The 26,288-nt window shown below is 43.6% G+C and overlaps 2 protein-coding genes across 13 annotated transcripts in view; one reads left to right on the top strand and one right to left on the bottom strand.

The window, feature by feature from the left end:
- The window catches only part of MTOR (mechanistic target of rapamycin kinase), a 64,574-nt gene extending 53,282 nt beyond the window's left edge, over positions 1–11,292 (bottom strand). For 2 of the 3 annotated variants that reach the window (XM_069034656.1, XM_069034655.1), the window contains exons 1-17: positions 11,228–11,277; positions 9,996–10,159; positions 9,505–9,613; positions 7,979–8,211; positions 7,424–7,624; positions 6,565–6,699; positions 5,871–6,146; positions 5,443–5,551; positions 4,453–4,639; positions 4,141–4,269; positions 3,080–3,324; positions 2,693–2,908; positions 1,857–2,062; positions 1,240–1,362; positions 831–920; positions 651–743; positions 21–155 (exon numbers count right to left, since the gene is read on the bottom strand). In XM_069034656.1, coding sequence (XP_068890757.1) covers positions 21–155; positions 651–743; positions 831–920; positions 1,240–1,362; positions 1,857–2,062; positions 2,693–2,908; positions 3,080–3,324; positions 4,141–4,269; positions 4,453–4,639; positions 5,443–5,551; positions 5,871–6,146; positions 6,565–6,699; positions 7,424–7,624; positions 7,979–8,211; positions 9,505–9,613; positions 9,996–10,115 — 2,607 coding nt within the window. In that variant the 5' untranslated portion in view covers positions 10,116–10,159; positions 11,228–11,277. Of the gene's footprint in view, positions 1–20; positions 156–650; positions 744–830; positions 921–1,239; positions 1,363–1,856; positions 2,063–2,692; positions 2,909–3,079; positions 3,325–4,140; positions 4,270–4,452; positions 4,640–5,442; positions 5,552–5,870; positions 6,147–6,564; positions 6,700–7,423; positions 7,625–7,978; positions 8,212–9,504; positions 9,614–9,995; positions 10,160–11,227 lie in introns of all 3 variants that reach the window. The other variant, XM_069034654.1, reaches the window with a different exon arrangement.
- A 294-nt stretch (positions 11,293–11,586) lies between these two features.
- UBIAD1 (UbiA prenyltransferase domain containing 1) overlaps positions 11,587–26,288 on the top strand; it is a 99,280-nt gene continuing 84,578 nt past the window's right edge. For 3 of the 10 annotated variants that reach the window (XM_069034746.1, XM_069034744.1, XM_069034745.1), the window contains exons 1-2: positions 12,440–12,542; positions 12,717–13,269. In XM_069034746.1, coding sequence (XP_068890847.1) covers positions 12,747–13,269 — 523 coding nt within the window. In that variant the 5' untranslated portion in view covers positions 12,440–12,542; positions 12,717–12,746. The other 7 variants (XR_011156158.1, XM_069034747.1, XM_069034741.1 and 4 more) reach the window with 7 other exon arrangements.

The raw sequence follows: 26,288 nt of genomic DNA on the forward strand, positions 1-26,288 counted from the left end.
TTATAGTTTCATGTTCATACCTCTCTGCGGGTGCCCTGGTTTTGCTCAGTCTTCAGGAAGTTCAGAAGCACCTCCAGCAAAGTTGGGTACTTCCTATATGGTTCTACCACATAACCAGTGCTAGCCACAAGCTGCCCCAGTGTCCAAAGAGCCACCTACAAAGATAAAGCCCAGAGAAGATTAGTTTTGACCAGGGAATTTATTATGCCTTCTGGTACATCAGTCATTCAACTTCCGTAAAGTTTCTTTGAGCATTTTAAGGTCACACTGCAATGTGTTTCCATGGTTGGAAAGCCCTTAAAAGAACATTTTTCAATAAGCAATAGTAAAGAAAGTAATAATCAACAATATCTTAGGCTGTCACAATTGCTCTCACTCAGGGGTACAATTCAAATAAGCATTCAATTCAGTGAGTCCAAGCCTTCCAATAAAAACAGCTTTTTCCTCCTTCTTGTTTTTCCTCTTAACAGCTCTGTATTATGTCACAACAGGCACTGCAATCCCTCACCTGTGTGCCCTAAGTGTAACTCTGCAGGAGAGACTTGAGTGATTTAAAGGTTCATTTTAGCAGCTATGATGGGATGTGTGGATATTTTGTTACAGCTCTGGTCACAGCAGCTGTCAAATTTAGTACAGTTGTAAACACTTACTTGTCTTTTAGCCAGCAGGGAGGAGTCCTGTAGCATGTCCATAATTATAATGAAGAGCTCATCCACCCACTTCCTCATTTCCAGCCCACTGACCTATTGAAAGACAAAAATTCATCCTTCATCTGGCATTGCCAAAACCTTAACAAGCACGGTGAAGAGGTACCTGTGGTATATCCCTACCTGTGCAAGCTCCCCTATGGTAGCCAGGACATTGTTAATCACACCTGGATTGGGATCTGGATCAGGATCTTTCAGTTTCACAATCAGTGCCTGATGGGTGACAGTGGGACAAATTAGAATGTGTTTAAAGAGTACTCAAAATTACCTTTTGTTTACACCTGAAATTGACCCCACAATGCATCTAGTGAGAATTTCAACAGTAAAAGAAACTTGGGTGTCACAAACTTTATGCAAATCTGGAATTAAATTGGGCTAAACTGTCACCTACATGCATTAGTGAGGGTAACATCTACACCAATTTGTTTTTTTCCTGCTATGATGAAGCAAAAGAACTGCAGCTCCTGAGGGTCATGTAACCACTTGCTGAGTCATCTCATTCCAAAGTCACCAGGAAATGTAGAGATCCTACCTTAAGGATAGGTTCCATATACGGACGGATGAGGCGTGGAGCATTAGAAACCAGGTGACCCAACATCCTGGCACTTTGCTCTTTAATCCTGCCAACACCGCTGTGTTCCAGTTCTGTTAGAATCTGCACAGGAGACAATGGAAGCAAGCAAACTGGGAAAATAAAGGCAGGTAAAAATTCTTTGCATTTCCTTCTGTCACAACTCAGCACTTGTAAAGGCTGTTCTACATTTCACTCTGTTACCATTTATTCTAAATTAAGCTAAAATTATTAGCAGAAAAGGGATGGCTCCAAAAGAGGTACCATGCATTCACCTAAAAGCACTGCAGAACATTCTTCCTCAACAGAGATGGAAAGCACTCTGGCATGATGACTAGGGGTGAAATAACAACTGCTATCCTTCCTTTCCCTTCCAAAACAACCATAGAGCTTCAGTCCAAACACCTATCACGTGAAAGATTTGCTGAAACCCACTATTCTGGGCAATAACTATTTTACAAAAGAGATTGATTCCCCCACTCTCCATGCATTTACAGCTAGATAGCCCAGTTCTTTAACACCACCTTAGTCTCAGTAACAACTACTCTGTTTTCCCTGCAGGCATCCCTCCTCCTTACCTGGATTAACATCTTTCGAAGGAAAGGCATGACAAAGGCAGGGTTCATGCTGCTCAGGCGCCCCACAGTGCAGATGGCCAGTTCTCGGATTTCAAACACTTGATCATTTAGGGCCACAAAAAGAGCTTGCAAGTTTTCAGCCTGGGCAAGGTGAGCATCAAACCGCTCATCCAGAGAAGCCAACACGCAGAAACGTATATCAGGGTCTGCAAGAACACATTTATTTCTCTTTAAATGTACTAAATTCCTGTTCCTCTTTTTGCCTTTGTTCACAAAACAGCCTCAAAAATTCTTCACATGAGCTTCCCCAGAGCAAGACACTGTATCAGTGTTTCACACAGAAAAAACAGGACAGGTCAGCCCAGAAATCTCTGTGCTGCTCAACATGCCCCAATAACCAAGTCACTACAGTGCCAACATCCTGCACCTGCAAGTGTCACTTTTGGATGCTATGTGGCAACCTGAGATGAGTTCAACTAAAAGAATAAAAAAAAAGAAGTACAAAGATTCAACAAGAAGGACCTATTCCTTCCTAAAATTGAAGGCCATGACTCAGAACAGCAGCAAAAGGGGTCTCAGGGTTCTACTTTGTTCAAAGGATTACCAAGGGCACAGTTGGAGCATTTTTCACTAGCATTGTACTAATATCTCGAAAATCAAGATGTGGAAAAAGAAATTGGGAGACTTTTTTTTCTAATTTACCAAGAGTGACAGCTTAGTTTAGTGGCAAATACATTCCAATTCTATTACAAATTCTATTCTTAATATCATCACCTGCTCACACGATAGAATTAACACGTGGTAGGAGAACCCTATTCTCTGAATCCCACACTAACCTGGGTCAGTTATTCCAACTACAAGCAGTTTGCTGAGGACATCAGCCACGACCTGCACTGCTGTCTGACTGACCACATGGGCATGGCCACTGATCAAGTGGATGGAGGGTGTGAGCAAGCGAGAGCAAGTGCGGGCTGCTTCCATCCGGATCTCCTTGTGTTCACTGTTCAGGAAGTGATCTGCGCAATGCCGAACAAACTGAGTCAGGGAGTGGCCTGAAAAGAAGATGATGGGGCATTAAACACAGGTTTACACCTCAATTACCAGTTTTACCAGGAGTTTAAAGAACGTGCTCCCAGAATTTTCCTGCTACTTGTATTCTACTCCAAAGCACCAGTGTTTATATCCCATATGCCCTTGCCCCCTGCTTCCTTATTTCATCTTACCTTCAAACTCAAAGCTACCAAGTGTACGAAGGGCAAGGGTGATGCTCCCCACATCACTGGCCTCTGGGATGTTGGTGAGGCTGGGGGAGGCCAGCTGGTGGGCAAGGCCCTTTGGCATGCCTGGATGTCGCAGAGGCTTGTGCATCAGAACAAGAGAGAGCATTTTCAGCAGCCCATCCTGGATATCCTTCTTCAGCTGCGGGATCTGACGGCTCAAGTCGTACAGCACAGCTGTTAGAGCAGGGCTGAGGGCGAGAAGCAAGCAAAAGTCATTAGAAAAGAAACAATGATGTGCATATTTCACCTTTTTGTTTATTTATGCCTTTGCCAATCGGAATATAATTGTGGGCATTCGCATATGACAGCAACACCTGCCAGCAGAGCACAGGGTCCTTGTGTGAACTGAGGCAAGAGATGACCTTCTTGTATAAACTTGGTGAGTGAAGTCCTAGGACTGCTGCACACATCACTACATTAGTCAGTGTTGCTATAATACTGTTACAAATCCAAATTACTTCTTACACTTATACTTTTTAAACATAAAAGCAACTAAATTCACTTCCAGGTGACAATATTAATATAATTTAAACAGCCTTGTGCTGCCTGAAATTTTTTTCCACACCTTTCCATACTAACAACTTCATTAATTCCTCCAATAAGAACTGTCAGCTCCAAAGGTGAAAGAAGCTGGGAGCAAATATTCAGCATTTCAGCTCTCCTTCCCTGCCAGTTTGATATGGCACAAATCTGCTGGCTGTCAGATGCTTTCAAAAATTTTGCAGGTTGCTGCCAAATGTGTTTGAATAATGGAAAATAAACTAGTTCAAAAGAAATCTCCTTTTTCTACAAAAATATTTCTTTACTGAGATATGAATTCTCTTACATAACTCAACAGACACATTAACATTTGAAACATACCCTTCTTCTGAAACAGCTTTACTGCTTCTGAAAGATCACTTAAAAGCAATAATCTTCCTTCTCAATCTGAAGCTTTGAAGATCTCACTCTGTATGTTCAACAATGCCATCCTGTGGCTAACAGGAAAATGTATTTATGCTTACCTCAGGCCCACAGCCAGCATAGGTTCCAAAAGCTCTTTGATGTCCTGCTGGATACTGGGTCCCATGGCTCGTGCCAGCATACTAATGCAGGTGAAGACTGTGGCATCAACCTGCACAGACTTCTGCCTCCTGGAAAGGGACCACATAACTACAAGGAGCTGCTATTTTTCAGACATCTTTCCTCATCCTACTTCTGTGTTATCAGTCTTACAGAAATATTTCTGATTTTAATATAAGAATTTGATCCCACATTACAAAAATTATATAAAGAGCAAGTGTTTCCATTTCTTCCTCTAACTTCCACATACTTACTTGTGGGCAAAGTCCTTTGGGGGAAGAGCTGCTTTTATGATTTCCAGGACTTTTGGCAAGTAAGCTTGAAACTCAGACCTCACGGCCACAGAAAGCAAACCCAAGGCCTGGAAGGCTGCTGTTCGCTCCTTCTCCTTCTTCACACAACTGAGAACATGATTCATGGTGTCTGGAAGATACTGATCAGCTGCCCACAACAGAAAACAATACAGACATTAGAATTCATTTAGGTTTATACAGTTGCATAACATTTGCAACTAAACTTTTACAAGTGTAAAACTAGAAAACAGACATAGTCATATTAAATTTGATGACATGATCAGTGGCAAATATGTCACCATATAATAAAAATTTCAAACTACAGAAGGCTTTGTTTTTAAAAAGAAAAATCAGAATAAAAGAGCTATAAAACACCCCCAGTGCAACAGGTTTTATACACATATAAGAGCCAAGCATCTTGGTTTCATAGTGATTGACTGGAAATTTGGAGTAATTAACACAAAGATTGTTTCAAGCCACTAAGAGCAGCTTGGTGACTTGTCTCCAATTCTAATACTCTCCTAAACTTGCTTGATAAATCAATTGTTTTAAAGCTGGCAGGTATTTCCTAGCATATACAACAGGGAAAAAGGAAGAGAACTCTACTGATATTTGGGATATACTAAGTGAGAGCAAGAGAGAATTCTCCTCTAAGTCTGACATACTGAGGAGAAAACAAAAAAAGGAGGTCTTTATGTCTTATGGTATTGATCACCAAATTCTGACAATAGGTTTCAATCCATTTTCTTCATCAACAATTTGGCATCAGCCATCAAGTCACACTTATTGAGAAAAAAAGACTGTCCTCCCACAGAGGAATGTGCTCATCTGACAAGAACCACATTTGGTGTGCAGCACTCCTTGCACATGTTCATCTGGACCAAAGAGAACTGGATAACTTCCAGTCCAAATTCAGCAACACTTCTAACATCCAACCATCTGTCTTGTCACCTGTGAATGCTGAAGGACGGAAAGCTGCCAACCGTGGTAGCAGATTGAGAACCGTCATCTGGATCAAAGAATTTTTGCTGGTTCTGCACTTGAGAACCCACTGGCAGACCTGGAAGGAAATAGATTAGGCTTTGAAGGATGGCCACTGGCAGTAATGCACAAACGTTTATTAGCTGTGTGCTTTTAGGCATTCTACTGACATTTGGCTTCAGAGTCCATCAAAGAAATGGATAATTAAGACTGCTTCCAAAGGAAGTAAATCACTTGCCCCAAGAGAGACAATGACAAAGTCATGATATATATAATTCTTGAGTTTTGAAGGCTCAGTTCAATACTAGGCAGTATTGCCTGCTAAGTAAGCACAGAGGACAATTCCTCTGCAAGAACAGATGTTAAGAATGTTGGTAGACAAGTTGAAGAACACTTACTTGATCAAATTTCTCTTCCATTAGATCCCTGCAGCATCGACTTTCTACCAAAGTAGACTTTGCTGGGACAGGTGAGGTTGCAAAACCCATAATTCCTTGGTGAGCACTGTACCCCAGAAGACCAGCCAAAGCGTTTGACTGAGATGGCTGAAGAGACTGAAAGCTCGTGAAGGGAGTAATGTGGCGAGGCTTGGTACTGAAGCCCATCAGGTCTTTGCAATACTTGTCATGCACAAGCTGCTGCTGAGTGATCTCTTCCATCTCCTCTCTAAGGCGCTGGACAAAGTAGAGAAGCATTAAAAAAATAAAAAGTAACTGAATAAGACACTCCCAGTACAGTGCTACCCAAATCTCCTGAATAGCATCCTGTATAATCAATATCCCAATGGCTGTAAAAGATCAACTGAGTAAAATCCAGCAAAAATATTTGGGTATCTAACATGCAACAGAGTCCTCATTCCATAGAAAAATCTTTTTCCGTGTATTTAATCAAGTTAATAGCCTTTCCATCGGAGATTAATACCTCTTCAGCCCAAACTTGTCCCTGTTATTCCTCTGACACACTTTAATGCTCGACTCCATGTTCAGATGAGTTTTCCACCCAACAACCCCATTGCAACACTATGGGATATTTCCACAGACTGCAGAGTTGCTATACACTCTCAGTCAATCCCCACCTTGTTCCTTTGCTCACCTCTCCCTCCATACTGCTGATTCTCACTAGCTCATTGAGGATCAGTAAGGCACCATGGATTCGGTCATCACGATTCATTCCTTTCTCTTTGGCCAAAGTCTCATCAAAGCCCTTCTCAGCCTCTTCATATGTATGCTTGGGGGAAAAGAAAAAAATCTCAGTGATAATGCAGAAACAAAGCCTGTGAGAATGAGGTAGTACTGCCAGTCAAGAGTTACTGATGTTCTGAATTTTCCAAGAGTAGCCACAAACCTCAACTGAGTAATAACAGAAATATAACACACGAAAATTCTGATTCATCCAGAAGTTGTGGACACTGCTGCAAAGCATTTTCAACAGCACTAATCAAACAGCATGGTATCAGCTTCATCAGTATCTGCAGCATTTACTTGATTACAAGAAATCCAAGTTCACAACATTTGACTGCACTGTCCAAAACTTATTTCATATCACAAAGCTTGAATTCATGTGGCAACAGCAGCAAAGCAAAGGTTCAGGCAAAAGAATTCTTACCTTTCTCACTCATGTTATATCTACACAAATAAAACCCTCTACTAGTAAGAGATGACACTAGATAACTGCATGACTGTAAAACTAGGTCAAGTTCAACAGCTGAAGATGAGGCGCAGACAGAACAATATATTCTTGAAGGAGTTAAGTCTTGCTTACTTTTACAGTAGTAGGCTAAAGGAACTACTCACTTTGGAAGCCATTATATTTTCAACCCTTTGAAGGAGAGGCAGTTTGTACTGACAAAGGTGACACAGGTTCTTAGTTTAGCCAGCTTTTCTGAAAACTGGCACTTCATCATCTTCATTGCATTATGAGGGGCTGCTTCAAAACAAAGTTATTTTCTTACTCTGTACCACTGGGGCTTCTGCATCTCTTTTGGCTCCCGTTGTGTGGTGAGGATAAGGCAGGCTCTTAAGGCAGAGACAGCTCCCTCTCGGATGGCCTGTTTGGGATCCCACACAGCCACAAATATATTGTCAAAGAATGGCTGCACTTGTTGGAAGAAGAAGGTAGGCACGCTGATTGCCAGCTCACGCAAGACAAGAACCTGGAGGTGGGGAGGGAAACAGTAACAGTCTGGAAGATGAGCACACAGAGACAAACCTCATAACTTTTACAGTGTAGTACCATTTGTTTAGACTGTTGATGTCTGTGAGCTATTTCCATTTCCACACTCTGACAATTCCTAGCATAACTGTGTCTCGGTCTTCATTAGTCACTGGGCTAATGGAGAAGCAACGAAGCAGCACTATGTCTGCCATGAGAGCATTACAGATTCTCAGACATGGATTGTCAGCCATTCCCATCCTGACAAAAGCTTTTCTGCAGATTTCTGTGCATATTTCCTACCACTGTTCACTAATCCCAACTATCCCATGACAACAAAAAAGGGATCACTTACAGCTGCATGTCTACGACCTTCATTCCTGTCAGCTCCCAGCCATTCCAGAGCTCGTTTCACCTCAAACTCCACATACTCAGCTGTGAAGGTGTCACCAGCCATTGCAAGCCGCCCAATAGCCTTGGAAGCCATCTCCATTACAACGGGGTCATTGGATGGCAAGAGGTTCCTCAGGTAGTTGGCAAACCTGCCAATACGGGTGGCATTACCTCCTTCAACACCAATAAGGCTTGCTGCAGAGAAAGGGAGCAATGCTGCAGTTCTCCCCAAGAGTCAGTGAGGCAGACAGTAGGTAATCCCTGGATGAGAGCCACTATTCCCTAAACATTGCTTAAAGATTCCCATTAAGTCCTCCTAAACTGCAAATCCACAGGAAAAAAAAAATCAAGCAGTAGGAAAGGGCCACCATTCTTTTGAGCCTGAACTTTTTAAGTGAGCAGGAAAATGCATCTGGTAGCCTCATAGATTTTCCCCATTTTTAGTTTTAAAAGAGAAAAAAATAATTCACCCTGGGATCACAGACCCATTCCTAATAGAAAAACATCCATCCACATGCAACTACTATGGCTGGTCCACCTCACAAGAAAAGCCAAAGACTGAATGGACCAAGGAAATTATCTCCTCCTCAGCCCTAGAGACAGTCTCTCCTGGCCAGGGTGGAGGCACTTCATCAGGCACCAGCACGGCAGAAGTTTTTGCTGCCAGGGCCTGGGTTGTAGCTCCTCTGTAGATAAAGAGGCCATCAGTGTCCAGGGTTGTCAAGCTGGCACCTTTCAACATCACTAAATTCACAGAAACAATTCAAAAGTGATACTGTCAGCTTAAGATCTGATGTTAGTAACAAAGATTTCTCTAAGGCATTTATGCTGCCTTCAAACATTGGGATTGGATGATTATGTCTATGAGCCTAAACCATAAACATCTCTTTGGCTATTAAAGAAGTAGCTGCTACAATACAGGCTACTTGCTTGGAAGGCAAAGTATTTATGCAAGCTGACTTCTCCAATAGTGAGGATTCAGGCAGTTCTGCAATCTCACAGTGAACACACAGACAGAGCCACTGATGGAGAGGCTGATCAGAATCAAAGCAGAAGCTATGTGAGCCCCTCTTGGGGATGGAAGCTGCTGTTATGGAACCAGGTAAATTTTAAATAACAAGAATCAATCTCTGCAGATGGAAAAGAGTTGAGAAAGTCAGCCTACCCTGATACATATAAATGGGCAGCAAAAAGTGTTCTCAGCTCAACTCCAGAACAAAATTTTCACATGCTCAGCGTTCACATTTGATGCTTAACTCCCAGAAGAGCTCAGGGCCCATTAACCACCAGGTTTTCAGCCCTCCTCAGCAGCTCCCATGCTGATACTTCACAAAGATTTTCAGAGCCCAGCAACTAAAACACACCCAGCATACTGAGCTGTCAGACATCAGGCCCCGAGTATTAAAGCTCATTCCTTTTGAAAATCTGTCCCTAAAGATATTTGCATGAAGAAAAAACTCATCAAAAGCATTATGTGCTTTTACTCACCTATTGCCAGAATGCCACCCTTCCTTTCATTTGCATCAGAGCTAGAGACAAGCTCAAATATGTGATGGTTCAGCTGATCGTAAAACCTGGTAGATTCTTCCTGACTCATCTGTAAAAGCAAAAAGTTCAAATCAGCTTTCAGCATTCTCTCCCTCCCTCCTGCCCCAAAACCTCCATGAAGACAATGCTTCTTATGCCACTTAAACAGAAAGAAATTACATCAACCATACATTATGAACTCAAAATTGTTTCTCTTATTTGTGCCCTATATGCAACAAGCTTACTTATTCTGGTACTTGACTACCCATTTGTGTCACCAACTCGCTCACCTCTCCTACATGCCAGGGGGCAAAGATAAGTTCCCTGCTGTGCCCCATCTCCTCTCTAAGACCAGCTTCCATATTCCAAAAATCTCCATTGCCAAGGCACCCAGCCCATGCTCTACACTCACATGATACACAAGGATAAATAATCCCATTTGCAGCACTCACCTCACGCAGCTCCATGGTGACATAATGCTGCAAGTCCTTGGCAGCTTTTGCCCTTGTCTCTTCGCTGCGACTCTTCAAGCCATTGGCAAATTGCTGGAGAATGGACACAGTGCCCGACATGGTGGTAGTATGCTGGGGCTCAGGGGCATCAATTCCTGTAAATTCTTCAGAGAGACATATTTTTTACTGCTTGAATTGAAATCTCTGAGCTTCCTTCTTAAGGCTGTCCCTCCTGACTGTTTCCAAAATACACATAAAGATGCTGTGTCAGTAGACCATAAAATTACAAGTAATGACTGTATTCCTTAGGCCTTAAACTCCATGATAAAACTGTATTACCACATATCTTGACCCCCAGCCTATTTGCTCTCTAGTTCCTCAAATACCAAAATACATTGCAGTAGGTGACCTAATGGTGACCTAATCCTAAATCAAGGGTCATGCAAGGGCTGAAAAACAGCAGGGTCAAACTAGGGTTTGCAATTACCTACTGTAAGTAAGCACAATCATTCCCAGGATTATATCACTATCATATCTGACTCCTCCCTGAACACTTTCATCCAAGTTTCTCCACAGAAATCTCAGTGTTACACCAACACAAGGAAGAGAGTACTGAGGGCCTGGCAAGTGTTACATCCTCCAGAAGATATTTAGAGATGGGAAGTCCAGTTATAGCAACACCAATCATTGCAACAGGGGGTTTCCTAGCATAACGCATAAACAAACTTTCTCAGGAGCCTTTCTTTACGTTAAAAATATTTCAGATGCTTGACGCCCCCCCCCCCCCCCGATATTCAGGTTACATAAGACCAAACCAGGCACTGACACTAGAACTTCAACTGCTTCTCCCCAAATATTCCACACGCGGTCACAGACATCCAGCGGGACCATAGGTGAGGTGGCTACTGGCAGGAGCCAGGAGAGGCTCCCCAGATCAAAGAGCAGCCAAGGGTTGCTGCTACCCATTGCCCCAGCCCGGTGTCCGTGCCTGGGATTCCCTCAAGGCCACAGAACCCGGCGGACAGGACCCGGCAGGCCCGACGCCGGGGGTGGGAGCTCCGCAGGCCGGGAGTGAGGGAGGGGTGAGGCGGGGGAAGGCGGGCACGGCCGGCGAGGCCGCAGGCGGCACCACCGCGCGGCCGGGGGCTCGGGCAAGGTCAGACCGGGCAGGAAGTGGGAGGTGAGGGGAAGGGGATACGATGATGATAGGAGGCACCGCCGCTCTCACTCACCCGCCGCCGCCCCTGCCGCCGCCGGCTCCCCTACTCCGGGCCCCGTGCCCGCCCTACCACCGCGCCTGCAGGGCCGGCGAGCCGCTGCTGGCCAATAGGCTCCCAGGAACGCGGTGATCGGCATCATCTCTGACCAATAGAAAAAGAGGAAGGGGGAAGAAGAGCTCAAAGCTCCGCCCCTTTCCCAAGGAACCGCAAGGACAATCGCCTTCCGACCAATCATCAAGCAAATCATTAATGACTGGCAGTACGTCTAACCAATAGAGTGGCTGGGCTTGCTCAGTAGGCCCACCTTTTCGATGCTGGCTTCCGCCCTTCCGTGAGGCGCCGGCTATGGCCGGGCTACAGCATGGGTGGATGGAGTAGAGCAACCGGCATCATCTTCTTGGGCTTTTTCGAAGCGTTTAGCACTGTCCCGCACGACATCGTGGTCTCTAAACTGGGGAGACATGGATTTGACGGATGGACCACTCGGTGGATAAAGAACTAGCTGGATAGCCGCACGTAAATAGTTGAGGTCAGCGGCTCATTATCCCCATGGAGACCAGGGACGAGTGGTGTCCCTCAGGGGTGGTACTGGGGTTGATAGTATTCAGCAACGTTGTCGGCGATACAGACAATGGGATTGAGGCACCCTCAGCAAGTGACAGCGAGCTGTGTGGTGCTGTCACATAGTGGGGCGACGGGACTAGAGCATCTCTATGGAAGAAGAGAAGGTTGTGTGGAGATCTCAGAGCAGCCTTCCAGTATCTGGAGGGGCTTACAAGGAGGCCAAGGAAGGACTCTTCACCAGGAACAAGGGAGAATGGGCTCAGACTTAAAGAGAGGAAATTTAGTTTACATGTTAGGAAAATGTTCTTCCCTGTAAGAGTGGGGAGGTCCTGGCAGAGGTTGCCCAGAGAAGCTGTGGCTGCCCCATCCGTGGAAGTGTCCAAGGCCAGGTTGGACGGGGCTTGGAGCAACCTGGGACAGTGGAAAGTGTCCCTGCCCATGGCAGACGGTGAAACGAGATGAGCTTTAAGGTCCTTCCCAGCGCAAGCCATGTCCCGGGTGTAAGCCCTGTGTGTGCCTTGCGCATGCGCAAAACGAGCAGGGCGCTGCCATGCCGTGCCCCGTGTGTTCCGCTGAAATGTGTCCGGCTACCCGTGACAGAAGCAAGGCCGGTTGTGTCTGTGCCGGGTGTCGGGCGCTCCGTGGCGGCTATGACGTGAATCGTGGTGCTGGCGTGTGCTGCGGGGTGACCCCTCGCCGCCGCGCGTGACGCCGTGGGCCGCTTAATTTTCCTTTTAATTTGTACTTTGGGAGGTGCCGGCGGGTGCGGAACCCCTCGCGTTAGGCCGTGGGGGTGGCGAGGCCGGGAGGGCTGGCGGTCGTGGTAGGGCGGGTAATGGCGGCGCTCTCGTCTCCCCCACGGGCCGCTATGGCGGCGGCGTCCCTCGTTCCCCCCGGGCCCTGCCGCCCCGCTAACGCGCGGCCCTTCCCCTTCTAGGTGCTGCTGCTGCGAGACGGCGGGGCGAGCATGGGACCAGCAGACCTGGTGCAGAAGATCAGTATCAGCGCCGAGAGCCCTCGCGGGAACGAAAGGAACGGCAGCGGCTCGGCGCTGGCGGGCGTTGACGGGGCCGCCCCCGGCAGATGGAGACACAAGTGTGCAGCCTATGTGCTAGCGCTCCGGCCCTGGAGCTTCAGTGCCTCTCTGACCCCTGTGGCGCTGGGCAGCGCGCTGGCGTACCGGGCCGAGGGAGCACTCGACCCCGGGTTGCTGGTGGGAAGCGCCGTGACCGTCCTGGCTGTGCATGGGGCCGGCAACTTGGTGAATACCTACTATGACTTTTCCAAAGGCATCGATCACAAGAAAAGTGATGACAGGACATTGGTGGACCAGATTTTGGAGCCGCAGGATGTAGTCCGGTTTGGAGTCTTCCTCTACACTGTGGGCTGTATCTGTGCTGCTGGGCTCTATGCTGTCTCCACGCTCAAGCTGGAGCACCTGGCCCTGATTTACTTTGGAGGACTTTCCAGCTCCTTCCTTTATACCGGAGGTAAGTGCTGCATCCCGTTTGTTGTGAATCTGAATGTAGATGTGATAGAATCAGCTGAATTGTCAAAGGTTTCTAGAAGACACACGTGATCTATCTCGTGCACTGCTATAAGATGTTTGTGGTATTTCTTGAAGTACTGGTACATAAACTTGCATTCTTTGCAACTGAATGTTGTGGGAAGAGTCATGCTAAGATCTTCAGCTGGATAGTGGTGTTGAGGCATTATTATTTACATATATGGCATTAGATGCTTATCAGAACTATTGCTGAACCTTTCTGTGATGTTTATCTCGTATCCTTTAGCAGTGTAGTTAGTGGCATCTTTTCTTTCCTTAGGTGGGAATGTTACTTTGTTTTGGAACGTTTTGTTATTATTTAGATGAAGCTTCACTATGAATGCTGAACAGTTTGTGATTCTTCTTAATAAGACAAGGATATTTTTGTGTCTTCCTGTGTTGGATAGATACAAACATCATTACTAGGAGAAGAACAAACAACTTAGTTTCAAACTGTCACACTTTCAGTTATGTGGGTTTCCCTGAAAGAGTCTTGTCAGTTTTGCATTTTGTTCTGAGCATTTCCTGTATTTCTTCAGGATCAGCTTCTAGTATGCATGATCACGCTGTACCTTATTTCCATAGATTTCTGCAGAAACAGGTACTTCTAGATGGGTATTAAAACCTGGCCCTTAGTTTTTGTTACATTGTTTGTCTGGAGAAATCCAGAAACTGCTTTTCCTTTGTTATCTTTCAAAAAGGAGATAATATGTTTCTTGTCCATAGCTGCATGTGTATTGGTTGTTTGGCAATATTCCTACAGGAAGAGGCTGAACTGTTATGTCATCCATTCTCTTCTGTCATTTGAATTGTTTGATGATGCTTGATTTTATTCTTGTGTCTTGCCACAGGAATTGGATTTAAATACGTTGCGCTTGGTGACGTGGTGATTCTGATCACCTTTGGGCCCCTGGCTGTCATGTTTGCCCATGCAGTGCAGGTTGGTTACCTGTCTGTGTCACCCCTGCTCTACGCTGTCCCTCTGGCCCTCAGTACTGAGGCTATCCTGCACAGCAACAACACACGGGACATGGAGTCGGACCGGCAGGCGGGAATTGTCACCTTGGCCATCCTCATTGGCCCCACCTTCTCCTATGTTCTCTACGCTGTGCTGCTCTTCTTGCCCTACCTGATCTTCTGTGTGCTGGCCACACGCTATACCATCAGCATGGCATTGCCACTGCTCACCATCCCAATGGCATTTTCACTGGAAAGACAGTTCCGGAGTCAGAGCTTCAGCAAAATTCCTCAACGGACAGCCAAACTCAATCTTCTGCTGGGGCTTTTCTATGTTTTTGGCATTACATTGGCACCAGCTGGTGCTCTGCCCAAACTGTGAAAACAGCTGTAGAGTCAGGCCTCATTATTCACTAGTCATGCCAATTAACAGTGGATGTTATGAGTAAATGACCCATTATGGACAGTGAGAAGAATAGAAAGACCACCTTGCACTGTTGATAGTGAACGTTATGATTTCTGGTCTTGGATAGCTACACAGCAGACTTCAAAAAAAGTGATTCATCAGTTCTTCAGAAAGGGTGAACTGTGTGGCTTTGCTTTGAGGAGCAAGGCAACATAAGGTCAAGGAAATGTTTAAAGAACCTCATCCTTCTGCCACCTAATTTTTTCACTTTCAGTTCAATGAAAGAGCCTCAGGTCACACTCTCCATTCACTTCACAAGCACAATGATTACTCTTATCACTCCTTTTCTTACCGTGGTGAAGGAGTTCAGTGGCTCCCCTGTGGGAATCAGAAAACACTGCCAAATGTTTAGCATCACAACGTAGATGCCATTACTTCACTCTCTTGTAAGCATAGTTCATCTTCATCTGTTGTATGTTTTAATTTTTGTTTTGTTTTTCCTAGCCAAATTTTGAGCTTTTATTTCCAAGCCCCCTGAAATGCGCTAGATACTGATTCCTAAACTATTGCTTCTGCTTGTTCCATATAGTCTGGAAATTTCAAAGTTATAAATCTCTGTTGGTTGTGGTGCTAAAATGGAGCACGATTAGACCACTGCACAAACTTTAAGCCAAAACCAGTAAATCTGTATTGTGCTACAAAAGCTGAAGCTGTAAATGCAGCTGTAAAGCCCTCAATGGGTAGAAAAACAAATGGTTTCCATTTTGGTGTTTGCTTAGAATTTACTCTCTGAAATGACAGGTTTTGAGTTGAGGGGGAGCTGACAAAAGTGCCAGATTTCTCTGACTAGCTATGGATTAATGGATACATAGGTGGAAAACAAATGGATTAAAAAAATATTTTTTCACTTGTTTTTCTCTGCTATTTTAGAGACCCACAGCATTATACTGAAACGTCTTATTCTAAGAAGCCCAGTTCAGCAAAGAAGAAAGATACAGTGTTAGAAAAAACAAATCTGAATTATTGCATTGGCTCTGCAGAAAAAGAAGGACTGGAAATGGGAAGAAACCAATTTTATTAACATGATTTTTCCTAATGGAGTCCAGAGTTTGTGTCACTGAATCACAATTAAGAGATCACTGAAGGGAAGTTCCCCACAACTTTTCCCCACTTTATACCTTACAGTGTTGCTTTGTTTTCTCCTGCAGATCTTGCCACTTGCTGTTCACGTGGCCCTTTGGAGAATTGATTGTTTCAGCAGTTATGTAGCTGTGTGAAAAACATGCTAAACATAATGGGGAAAACATGTGCCTTCCAGTGCAAAGAAGGATTTGATCTGTACCATATTACTTAGTGGCAACTGAATTCTCTTCTGTTTTATTTAGTACCTATACACAGGTTTTAGTGAAAAGCTTGTTTGCAGGAGCTGTGGAAAGCTCAGAGGAATTGACACAGGTGTTGAACTAGAGCTGGTGGTGCCAGGTCACAGCCTTCCTTTTGAACAAGTGTGTGTGTGAACCACTGTATGAAGGGCTTTTACACACGAGCAATAAACTAGCAATAAACTCACATGGTATTCCCCTGCATCTGTCATAGGTAAGTTATGCCCTCGTGATGTTCATCTGGAAGAGCCAAGTGTCCCATTAGTGGTTGTATTGACAGCAGTAAAGCTGAGTTAATGGTACCAGATTACATGGTACAGCTGTTTAGAGACTGGTTTTATGGCTTCATGTTATCCAGTGTTAGTTACCCAGCAGTTACATCTGAGCTGAAGTTAATGGGAAGGAGTCTTTGCAGGCCTGTTTAAAGAGACACAATTTCATCTTTTATTTATTAAAATGGGCAGATGATCTCTCTAATCTGGATAGGCAAAGGACAAGAAGAGATGGGCTTCAGCAACTGCTTTCTACAGCAAAATACTTGTTAGGATTAAAAATACAAGGAGAAAATGCAAAAGTTCAGCTCGGATGGAGGGGGATATCCAGAAGGTTTTGGAAACTGTTTTCAATGCAGATATACACAACAGAGTTTCTACTGTTGCTTCTTTGTGGACCTACAGAATGAAGAAGAGCCTGGCTCCAAGACACATTTCACATTTCTGCAAACCAAAAGCTTTTGTAGGGATAAGGGCTGAGCTGACAAACCTGTTAACCCTGCAGTTGGGGATATGCGCGTCTACTGGGTTAATCCCGCCCTTTGTAGCAGCTGTGTGCTTCATTTTATGATAGCTTGGTTTTAAATAGCTTTCCGTTTCAAAGAATGGTTAGTTACCTTTTCTCTACTTCTTTTACAAAAACTAGAGTACTCCAGATAAATTCCTTAAAGTAACTTGGCTTGTATCTTTGATAACCGTAATTGTAATGATGAGAAGGTCATTGGTGCCGTAGAGTACGTAACTCTTATTGTATCTTGGCTACCCTTGCCTGGGTAGGATGTCTACTTAGGGCTGGAAAGGACCAATGCTTTTTGTTACTGAGATGAAACAGCTCATTAGTACAAAAAGTTGAGTGTGGAACGCTTTCCAAGGTAGGGGGGATTCAAAGTATTTTAATAGTAAAACGGAGATGAAAATTTTGTAATTCCTTACTCCAGATGCTGGTTACTTCCAATTCCCTCTGAAAAACAGTATCGTTCCAGGTTCTTAAGGATATGAGTAATAACTAACACATTCTTCACTGTGTGTCATGGTTTAGCAAACCAAACCACTACACCATGGTTTTGAGGAAGTCATTTAACTTCTGTCTCAGAAAACAGCTAATTTTTGCCTACCTCACAGGGATGCTGAGCTGACATCATTGTCATAGAGAGCTTTGAAAGTAAAAAGTGCTTTATCTCTGTGTGCTTTCCAAAAAGCTTATTAGTACTAGAAAACATTTTAGATACGAACTAATGTAAAGGGTGACTTAACCAATGTAATTAGGCCAAAATAATCTTCACATATAATCATTGAGTAGTAAGAGAGATTCATTTATTGGTTTGCTTTGTGATGAAGATGCTGGGTCTCTTCCCCTACCCCACTCTTCCCTGTCTCATGCTACTTTCTCCAAATATAAACTTTAGAAACTTCTTTCAGGTCTCTCTTGATGAGCTGTATTGCAGTGTGATGAGTGTGCACTGGTAGATGAACAGATCTGTAGCCCATATGTTAATGTGTCCTAAAGCACCTCCTGGCCTTTCTTCTTACCCAATAAACTGTCTGAATGTTAGTCTGTTAATTATGCTATGTTTGATTCTTTTATATTACTCAAGTTGTATATTTGCACATGGATTAAAACATGGTCACGAAAGAAAGAGGGTCTTCATCTGCCACGTTTATAGTATAATAGCCTGAAAAATCATACTTTTTTTTGTGTGTAAAAGTCGTTTTATGAATCACACAGTCCTGTCCTTCCCTATCACAAGGCAAACAGTTCTGTAGCAGTGATCATCTCCTACTAATGGCAGACTTAGAGTAGTTCTGGTATATTCATCAATGTGCAGAATTTTCTCTGATGCAGTTTTTTGTGCCATGTACTGTTCAGCATTTGTAAGGAGGTTTCAGCTGAACTTTAATATCTTTAATAAAGATTAACTTCTTCATCCTCACCAGTGTGTTCTGCCAGTTTTCCTGTGCCATGATCACTGCTCCATAGAACTATGACAGCATAATGCCTCTCCCGTATGTGTCATAAATGAGCCTAAAGCATGGTTTGAAATTTTCCTGCCTTGGCCACTGGTGCAGTGTGCTCCACAAACACATTTGGAGGTAGTTATAAAGGATAAAATGCAGGATAGCATGGCATCGATACATGGGCTGATCTTCCCAAATAAGGAGGCTGCAATTCTGAGAGTCTGCAGATGGCAGCGTTGCTCTTCCATTGCTGCTGCAGCGCCTTTTCTCTATGGGAACTTGTGAGCTGTGTTTGCAAGGGTTATTTTAGTGTTTGGTTGCATCTCACTGGGTCTCTGCTGGTGTAAGGGTACTTGAAAGATAAATGGCTGCAGATGAATTTCTGTTGTGCAGATTATAACTGGACAGATGCTCCTTGCCTAGGCAGGTACTGGCAGAAATGGGCATTTGAAGGAAGCCAGTCAGCTCTTAAATTTTAAAGCCTTTGCTGACGGCTTAATAAGCTCTTTCTGGTCAGATGCTGAGCACTGAGCTTTCAAAAGAGCGTGGGCAAGCTATGCGTGAAGGGCAGTACACGCATGCAGGGAAGAATGCAGTGTCTGCACACTCTATGAGATGTACTTCTGCTCAGTCAATTGCTTTTAACACATCTTGAATCCCCAGTGGAAAATCTTAATACTTTTACAGTGTTTTTAGGAGCTTGGACTCTGTTCTTCCCATTACTTGGGCGAGTAGACTGAGTCACTGCTGCTTACTCAAGGTGATGCTCCTTGGAGGAGAGTACTTGAGAGTTCGCCTTTCCAGTCTGAAACCTTAATAACTAGGCCTTTCCCCTCACACCTTGCTCTGTCTGGTCACTGGTAGATTATTTTTATTTGAATCACTTTCAGTCACTTTATACTTTGAGTTTTACCTGCTTAATTACATGTTTAAGGAATGAAATGCTACTCTGGCTTCTTAAGGCTGTTTTTAAGATGGAATTAAATATCCAGCCAAGATAAAATCAATGGCTCTCAGCATTGCCTAAAAATGTGTAAGTTTCAATAAAGGTCAGCAGGGCTGGCTTATTGCAGCTGTATGTCTAAAGGAAACAGGCCCAGTGCTGGACAGGATCATGCCCATGTTTTGTTGTCTGAAACAAGGTCTTTGTGCTTTTCTGAACTCAGAGTAAGACCCAAAATGAACAAATTTGTCAAGAGATTTTTTACACTCTTTTCTGATGATAACTTTCAATGCTGTCAGTGTTTATTCTTGCTACATCATGAGGAAAACCCATATTTTAATCCAGATGTTTCAGTGGCCACAAGGATTTGTCTTAATGACAAAAACTTGAAGGACACAGTTAAGCATTCCTTTGGGGTCAGCTTGGGGTCAGAGAGAGTGTGACTTGCTCCAACATTTATCTCACTGATCTACAGGAACAGTGGGTTATCAGCCAAGTTTATCCATTCCCTCAGAAAGAAACCTGTGTTTGTGCATCTTTCCCAGGCTTCATACATGCACTATCCTGAGTGAGAAGTTCACACACCAGAGTTCACAACCTCTCCACATGAAGATCCAAATGTTTTTTAAAAGCAGAACAAATCCAAACAAAGCTATAACCCCTGACTATCCTCTGCTGAATTCTCATTGGCTTGCCAGGACCTGAGTGATTTGAAGAATTAAAAATCTATGGCACCCATCATGCTACTTTATCATGAAGCAACAAGGAGAAACTGCTCATTAATGAGATGGCTGATCAAGATGAACATGCTGGCTGAGAGATGTGTCACAGGTGGTTTGTCAGGAAGCAAGGAAAACAGTGAGAACCTTGCTAAAACACTGGATCTGAAATGCTGTTCTAGGAGCTTGAGAGTGTAGAGAGCTTAGAAACAGAGGAGGTTAGGGTCTGCCTCCTCCAGTCTGCCTCCTGGTTGGCACCTTTCAGATGTCTTGTCCTAGGCTAGAGTAGCACTGGGCAGGTCTGCTAGTCTGGCAGTGATTTTAGGTGCTAAGTGATGTGGGAGATCCTGGCACCTGCTCTTTGTTCTAGTGCTAGATTCATGACCAGTTTGTTAACTGGGAAATGCAGAATAGCCCAGCAGTTTTAATAAAGCCTAGACTCTTTTTTAGAATGAACAGAATGGAAAGTTCTTTTAGGGAGTGGTTTGGCTTGTGTGCCCTGTCACTGATGTAGCACAAAGAATAAAGATGATGCATATAGGTGTGCAATCAAGCCAAAAAACAAAGCCTGTGCCCCAAATGGGCTGGTATATTAGTGGTAAGGGAATAAACCAAATGCTGGTTTGATATAAGGGGCAAATTCAGGCAATTTACATCTCATGCAGCATTTGCAAATATATCTGCACAAATCATCGTGCTGTGGGAATTAAGCAGTTTCTCAGACTTTGACCTAATGGAAAGAGAGTCTAATAAACCATCTTCCCAGTTTCGTTAGCCATTGTCCCAAGGGTTGATGAAATGATTTCAGATAGAGTATAAATTACTTTCTGTATGACATGAGGCCACTGTATGCCACAGTTAAGTCATATTTTAACCTGTGGGGGATACCTCTACTGCTGTATAAAGCTTAGATCCAGTCAACATAAATAAAGGAGAGTTTGGGAATAACATGCTAGAGATTCATGTGCTTTTGTGTGTGTTCTAGAGCTCAATAAAGCCTTAAGAGTATACTTGGTGCTGTGCCATACCATTCTTCATCTGGTCTTTCTTCTTCCTTAAATTAGTTCTTAAGTAGAATTTGATTAGCCACCTAGAAACACAAAGCTGCCTCCCCAGTGATGTGCTGTAGGCTTTTTGTAAAGCTCCTTTCTGAATGGATCTTCTGCAGCATCCCTGCGTCTTCAAACCTTTGTAGCTGAGGTTTCCAGGAAAAGGTGGAACAACATTTGCACATGTATGGGGAGAGAAAGATTAAAGGTAAAGATCAAGAAGGGAGTTGGAGAGATAGCTATATATTAATGAACTTCGGAAGCTGAAGTCCTGGTTACTTTGTGTTAAAAAATTTTTCTTCTTTTTCCCCCTAGTTCACATGGCAGGAATCACCTGCTATTCTGTGAGCAATGGGGGCCTCTGTCCTCCTTTCAGAAGCAATAGCCTGGATTTTAAATCCGTATCCTAAATGACCTAGTTTTCAAGGTCATTGGATCCCAGGATTTTAACTTGCTCAAATGCAAGAGAAAGGATGAGCCAGGGAAGCTGAATCTAAACTACTCCAGGTTTAGTAGTGGTTCTGTCAGTATCTCTGCATAAGATGTGGATACACAGAAATTCACGTGTTCTAGAGAAGAAAAGTCTTTCTTACATGTAAGGAGTTTTTGCTGTGTTACATAGCGCTGTTTTATCTAGAAATATTCAGCATTTTCACAAAACTGATGGTGTGGTTCTTAGACTGAAGAACCTGGGATTTGGAAAAGGGAGATGACTTGGCTCAATGTATGAATTTCGCATCTGCCTCTGAGATAGCAAGTCCTGTGCATCTGTCTATTGTCCTTCTCCTTGTCTTCTGAAGAGCTATGTCCTGGGAAACCCTTAAGCAGGAAATTGGTCTGTTTCCAGTGTCTGTGTATAGGAATCTTCAGTTTTGAAGAATGTTCATGGCCAGAAATAGCCATGTCCTAAACTCCTATTACAGAAGAGTGTTGGGCTATGAAGGGTTGCAAGTACAAGTACATACATGAGTGATGCATATTCCCACTAAGAGTTAACTCATCTCCAGACGGTGAAGAAACAAATCCAAGTAATTTAGGAGCCCTGAATGTCTCCTGAGGACATAAACAGAATATCAATTTCTCTAGCAAGCTAACTCACAGGAGGAAAAGAAAAGGTTGTTTTCTAGACATCCATATGTTTTTTGCATGTGAGAGAGAATGTGTGTTGCATTCTGACTTGTCTAAAAATCATATTCTGGAGGAAAAGTTTAAGGGAAGAAATGTTTTCCTCATTTACTAAAGTAAGGCTTTGTACTTTCTAGGGAAAATGGGATTTGATGTAGATTCTTTCTCTTACTTAAGACCTCACCATCCTACTCATCATTCCTCTGCTAACACTTCTGGAGGGAAAACTGAAATCCTATGAGTCCCTGTCTATGTATGGGGGAAGGGACAGCGAATAGTTTGAGTTGCAAGAAGGTATTGCAGTAGAAATGTCTGTGCTGCAATGGGAATAGTGGAAATAGACTGTTCAATTTTCATCTGCCAAACAGGAGCTTTAACAGTAAAATTGACCCAAACTCTCAGGCTATGGAGGTGCATACAGAAATGTGGCATTTGGAACTTGTGTGGCTTTAAGCAGTTTGTCTGAAATAAGTGTCATAAAACACCTTGGGGCTAGGGCTGACATTGATGGAAAGGGTCACCATCAAATGGTGCCAATCCAGGTGTGAATGTCAGAAACTGGCTTCTGTGGCAGGAGGGCTGTTCACAATAGTAGCACAGGCATTTGTAAAATGTCAGTGGCCAAGCACAGCCTGTGCTCCATTTTTTTGTCCTTGACCTGAGACAGTTGTCCAAAGAGACTATGGTGTTCCATAGTTTCAGCAGGCACTGCTTCCCCTTTCCTGGGGTGACAGCCCTCTTGGACAGGAAAGGACATTTGAGTGCTGGGAGCTTTGAGCTCTGCATGTGATACCTCTCTGTAAAGGATGCAAGCAGCTGTGCTCTTGTGGTGATGAATCAGGAGGAGTCATTTACAATAACAAAGCTGATGTGGGTGGGCACAGGCATAAAGGTGAAGGCAGTGCCTGGTGAAAATCTAATGGTATTTCAGTGCACTTCCAGAGCCCATTCCTGTCTGCAGTTTTACAGGTGGCAGCTGAATCAGAGGTGGAAATTAAATAGTTTCATTATCAACTCCTTACACTTCAGTTTGCTATAAATTGTTCAGTCACTGCCAAGTGATGCCCAGCTTGGGAATATAATTTCAGTCAGTGCTCACCATTCATACCCATCCTGGATGGGCAGAACAGCCTGGACATGTGGTTATAAGGCAGGACTGAAGTGAGCTGGAAGAGCCGTATATGGGGAACCAAGACTGGAAGTGGAATATGGCTATGGGGATCTGGCAGAGCTTTGTACAGTCTGGCAGAGCTACCAAGCACTGGCTGGGATGTGTTGGAGTCCTGGTGAAGAGGGAGCTGGCTGTCAGCAACCTGCTGTGCTCACCTCTGGTGTCTGGTACCTCACAGCATCATTGCTGGCCCTGGGCTTTGTCCTTTGTCTGCAGTGGTGTTGCAGCTTGTCTTACTGCCTCACCAACTGGGATTTTGTGCTTGGGCTATAAAAAATCTGTTCAAGTCTGAGTTCTGCCATAAAACTTGCCACACATGAATGGATGTATTTACCAGGCTTCATAGTGAATTAAGCTCAGCCCTTGATGAAGAAGTCTTGATTTATGACAGTTTTTTGCTTTGTTTTAGTTCCAGTATAGCCTTTAACAGTTTCCATAATTTTCTTTTGCAAGCTGATAGCATATTTAGAAAAAAGCGCACACCTTTGTGGTTTGCAGTGAAGTGAAAAAAAAAGACAACAAAGTGTAATCCCTGAAACAGCACTGGTATGTGAGAGGATTCAGACAAGATCCCTGGCTGCTCAAAAGGTGTCTTGGTTTGAAAGACAGGTGTCTGCCTAAGGAAGGCAGGAGCCTCCCTTGAAATGGAAGATGCAACTCCCCTCTAAACTATTGTAATTTTGAAATCAAGGGGCTTTCAGGCAAAGATACGGGAAACAGGAATAACAGTTCGTTACTAATCTATCTATCTATCTATCTATCTATCTATCTATCTATCTATCTAAACAAGGCAGGGAAAAAAACTGATTTAAACTGACAGAGTCAGATACGACCTGACCCTGTTAGTCAGGGTAGCAGTAGCAGTCCAATAAGATGGTGGCTGCAGTCCTCCTGAAGTGAATGGATGCGGTTCTGCTGAAGTGATGATCCTGTGTAGAAAGATCTGGTCTTCCTCAGAAGATCCAGTGGTAGGTATGTAGCTCTTGTCTTCTGGAAATCCAGTGGGAAGGGCTGCCTGTGGTCTTCAAAAATCGCAGTTTATATCCAGGATGGGATGCTTGGTTTCTCCCTCTGGGTGGAGCATCTCACAATGAAATGATGAGTCATGAGATAAGGCACTGATGGGCCATTAAAAGGACATAGTCTTGAGGGAGGAGGCAGGGAGCACTGCCCCACCTGGTTTTAACAGCTCATGAAGATGGTGATAGAATACATGCTTGTGGGCACATCTTACATTGTAACCTAGGACAAAAGGTCTAGTTAAGAACTTACAAAGGGTACAATAAGCCTTACCCATATTAACAAATGAATGGGTTTGATTTATCTCCAGAAACTACAAAGGTTGAATTTTCTTTCTGCAGTGCTCCATGTGCTGACACAGCCACTTCAGGTACCTGGAAGGTGACATCATTTTGTCTGGTTGTCAGTGATTTTTATTCCTCTCTTGGCACCAGTCTTTGTCTTGTGTCTCATTAAGAAGGGAGCAGTTCCTTGAGCATGTTTTCTTTTCCAGAAACACATTCCTTCTCCTTATTCATTGGTAGAGTCTTTGCATGAAACATTCAGTGGTTGTTGACAGCACTAATAGTACTAATAGTACTAAGAACATACCAGGTATGATCTGGAGTATGACCTTCATGAATTACTGTGAGGGGATGCTTACACACCATTGCTGATTTTAGCTCCTGATTTTGTTGTTGTTTAGGACTAGCTTTAAGCCCATTGGTAGTTTCTGTTAACTCCCTACAGAGATGGGCATAGTGTGTTTGACTTCCTCTGTGTTTTGTTCTGTTTTTGTAAAGACATTTTACAAGAGGTTGGTTCCACTGTATTTACAAGCTCCTTTGTGCTGTAGCCAAACACTTCACAGTCCTTGAGAGATTATTTTGTGATTTAATATGGGTTCTCTATAAAGAAGAGAACATCTCCCCTCCCTCCATGCTTTTCTGCTAATGCTATTGCATTACTGCCATAACCTTAAGAAAAAGCTGACAACACAGAGCAATACTACCCAGCCAAGGTGGGCTGCCAGGTCTGGGCTGCAGAGGTTTGTATCCAGTCCTGCATAGACAGGAGCAGGCTCTTCCATGCTAGCTAGCCCACCAGCATCCTTTGGAAAATGGACTTTATCATCCTTTGTGTTTGTGGATGTTGTGAGCTGTTGTTTTACAGTATCTGGGAGATATCCCACTCTCATTCCAGTGGGAACACAAGACAGAGCTGGTCTATCAGAGCCTGACTTCCTTGTACCTGCAACATCTTTATTTTTTCCCTGTGATGATTTACAGGTTGTTACCTTGCAGGCACTGCTGAAGCCTGGGCTGGATCATGTCATAAAAGACTAATTGGGCACCTTCTATCCAAGCACAGTAAACTGAGATCATGACCTTTCAGGGATTAGGAATCCAATTATCTGGAGAAATGGTTCCAGATTGAAATACCCTTCTAACCTCTTATTGCTTAGTATTCCAAATCTGTACCACCTTTTTGTACTGGAAATTTCAAGTCACCCAATAAAAAAGATGGGAATTACCCTTAAACAGCTTCCATGAAGGTTCTAGTGATAATTCCATCTCTGAGCCAGTTTTGAGTACTTTCTGGATCCAGATGAGCCAAAGAGAATTGATGATTTTAAAATATTACACTTATTTACAGGCTCTCTGGGGTGAGGCAGAGAGCTTGTGGGACTTACTGCATTTCAGATGCCTGAATTTGCTTCTTCCAGGAAGCAAACACCCTATGAATTGTTTTCTTTAAGTTTTTAAAGCAACACAGAGTTGTGGGTTTTTTTTTGTTTGAAAGACAGAAAATATTAACACAACAGGCAGTGTACAATCAAATGTTCCTTAATCTGGCCACTGCTGGTTCTCTGTAGGATACTGGTACATAATGGGAAGTTTACCACCAAAGGAGTTAGGAATATATACAGCTTGTTTTTGTCTGGAGTTTGAGTCCAGATGTTGCTATGACTGTTGTTTTTTAT

The sequence above is a fragment of the Aphelocoma coerulescens genome, chromosome 21 (genome assembly GCF_041296385.1).
Source record: "Aphelocoma coerulescens isolate FSJ_1873_10779 chromosome 21, UR_Acoe_1.0, whole genome shotgun sequence".
Taxonomy (NCBI): domain Eukaryota; kingdom Metazoa; phylum Chordata; class Aves; order Passeriformes; family Corvidae; genus Aphelocoma; species Aphelocoma coerulescens.